Below are 1,724 nucleotides of genomic sequence, written 5' to 3' on the forward strand. Positions count from 1 at the left end.
TGGTGAATGCTCCATCCCTGACAGTGTTCAATGCCAGGCTGGACAGAGCCTGAAGCAGCCTCATCTAGTGGAAGGTGTCGCTGCACATGGTAGGGGTTTTGTAGCTAAATGATTTTAAGGTTCTTTCCAACCCAAACGATTCTGTGATTGAGTGGTCCACAGCTCAGCATGGGGGCAGCTTGAATTCCAGCTTCCACGGGGATATATGGCTCCCTCTTAAAGCAGTAGGTGGGAGGGGAGATGGCGTTTCAGGCTGTCCCTGTCCTCACTGCAGTCCTGTCCCTGCAGGATCCTTTAACCACAGTCCGGGAGCACTGTGAGCAGACGGAAAAATGCGTGAAGGCCCGGGAGCGGCTGGAGCAGTGCGACGCGCGGGTGTCCTCCAGGTCCCAGACAGAAGAGCAGTGCACAGAGGAGCTTTTTGACTTCCTGCATGCCAGGGACCACTGCGTAAGTGCAGCACCCACGGGTGCAACGTCCCTGCTGGTGCTGGGAGAAGCTTTAGCCACGCTTCTGGGAGTGCAGGCAGCTCAGGTGTGAGACGTGGTCAGAAGAACTTGATTGTGAGCCTTGATGCTTTTCCTTGTTAGATGTTTGTTTCCTTCTTGTTAACAGCAGTTCCTGCTGGGATTCAGGAGGTTATTCAAAGATTAAATAAGACAAACATGTTGTTTCTGTCCTGCAGAAGGCACTCTGCTGTTTCAGTGTTGTGTTTGCCATTTTAAAATTGAACATTTTTAACCTGAGCTGAAACTTTGTGAGGAATCTCAGCTTATGAGTTCTCTTGAATGACATGTTGCAAAGCAACAACTGTGGGGCTCAGAAAGCCAAGATGCAGGTGGTAACACCCTGCAACCTAAGCTGTCATAAGCCCAAGGTGCCCAGAAGCTTTTTTTCCCCTTAGCACCAGTGATTGATCTACCCCACGAAAGCTAGGGCACAAACTGGGATTAGATACCCCACTATACCTAGCCCTAAATCTCGATGTTTCCCTTACAAAAACATCCGCCCGAGAACTACGAGCACAAACGTTTAAAATTCTAAGGACTTGGCGGTGCTTCAAACCCACCTAGAGGAGCCTGTTCTATAATAATCCACGATATACCTGACCAGTTCTTGCCAAAACAGCCTACATACCGCTGTCTCCAGCCCACCTCCTTGAAAGTACAACAGTGTGCTGCCTTCCAGCCCTAAACAGTGAGTTACTGAGAGTTTTGCCTCTTCTTTTCAGGTTGCTCACAAACTCTTTAAGAACCTGAAGTGAAGGCAGGCACGATTGTCCATCTGCTTCCACAGCCCATGTTGGTGGTTCCTGGATTCACAGTTCTGCTCCTGCCCATTCCTGGCAGGAGCCAAGCGTCAGCCTGTCTCTGCATCTGTTCTCATGGAAGATGTGCAGCTACACAAAAACCATGTTGATGTTCTGTAATTTTCCATATTAAACATTGAGTTCCCATGGAAACAGCCTCTAGTTCCTAGTTCCTATGCTCCTCACTTGTACTGGGTTAAGGTGGAATTAGTGGGTGTAAGAGCCCAGTGTGTTGGGGGAGACTTTTCCTCACTTGTAGGAGTGTTCTTTTTGTGGAGCCATGATGTGTAGTGGCGGGAGCTTGTCCCCACAAAGAACAATTTGTCTACTGGAGCCACAAAGATTATTTCCAAGCCCCACAAGACCAGTATTGTTAATGCAGTAAGTTAATTAAATTAAATGAAACTGAAGGGAG

At 48.4% G+C, this 1,724-nt stretch overlaps 1 protein-coding gene across 1 annotated transcript; it reads left to right on the forward strand.

The window, feature by feature from the left end:
• The first annotated feature begins 240 nt into the window (after positions 1 to 240).
• LOC104401410 (cytochrome b-c1 complex subunit 6, mitochondrial-like) lies at positions 241 to 1,264 on the forward strand. The gene is made up of 2 exons (XM_010012399.1): positions 241 to 450; positions 1,232 to 1,264. Exons 1-2 carry the CDS (start codon positions 241 to 243, stop codon positions 1,262 to 1,264), a joined length of 243 nt encoding a protein of 80 aa, XP_010010701.1.
• Positions 1,265 to 1,724: the final 460 nt, after the last annotated feature.

This window comes from Nestor notabilis, unplaced genomic scaffold (genome assembly GCF_000696875.1).
Source record: "Nestor notabilis isolate BGI_N333 unplaced genomic scaffold, ASM69687v1 scaffold35483, whole genome shotgun sequence".
NCBI lineage: Eukaryota > Metazoa > Chordata > Aves > Psittaciformes > Psittacidae > Nestor > Nestor notabilis.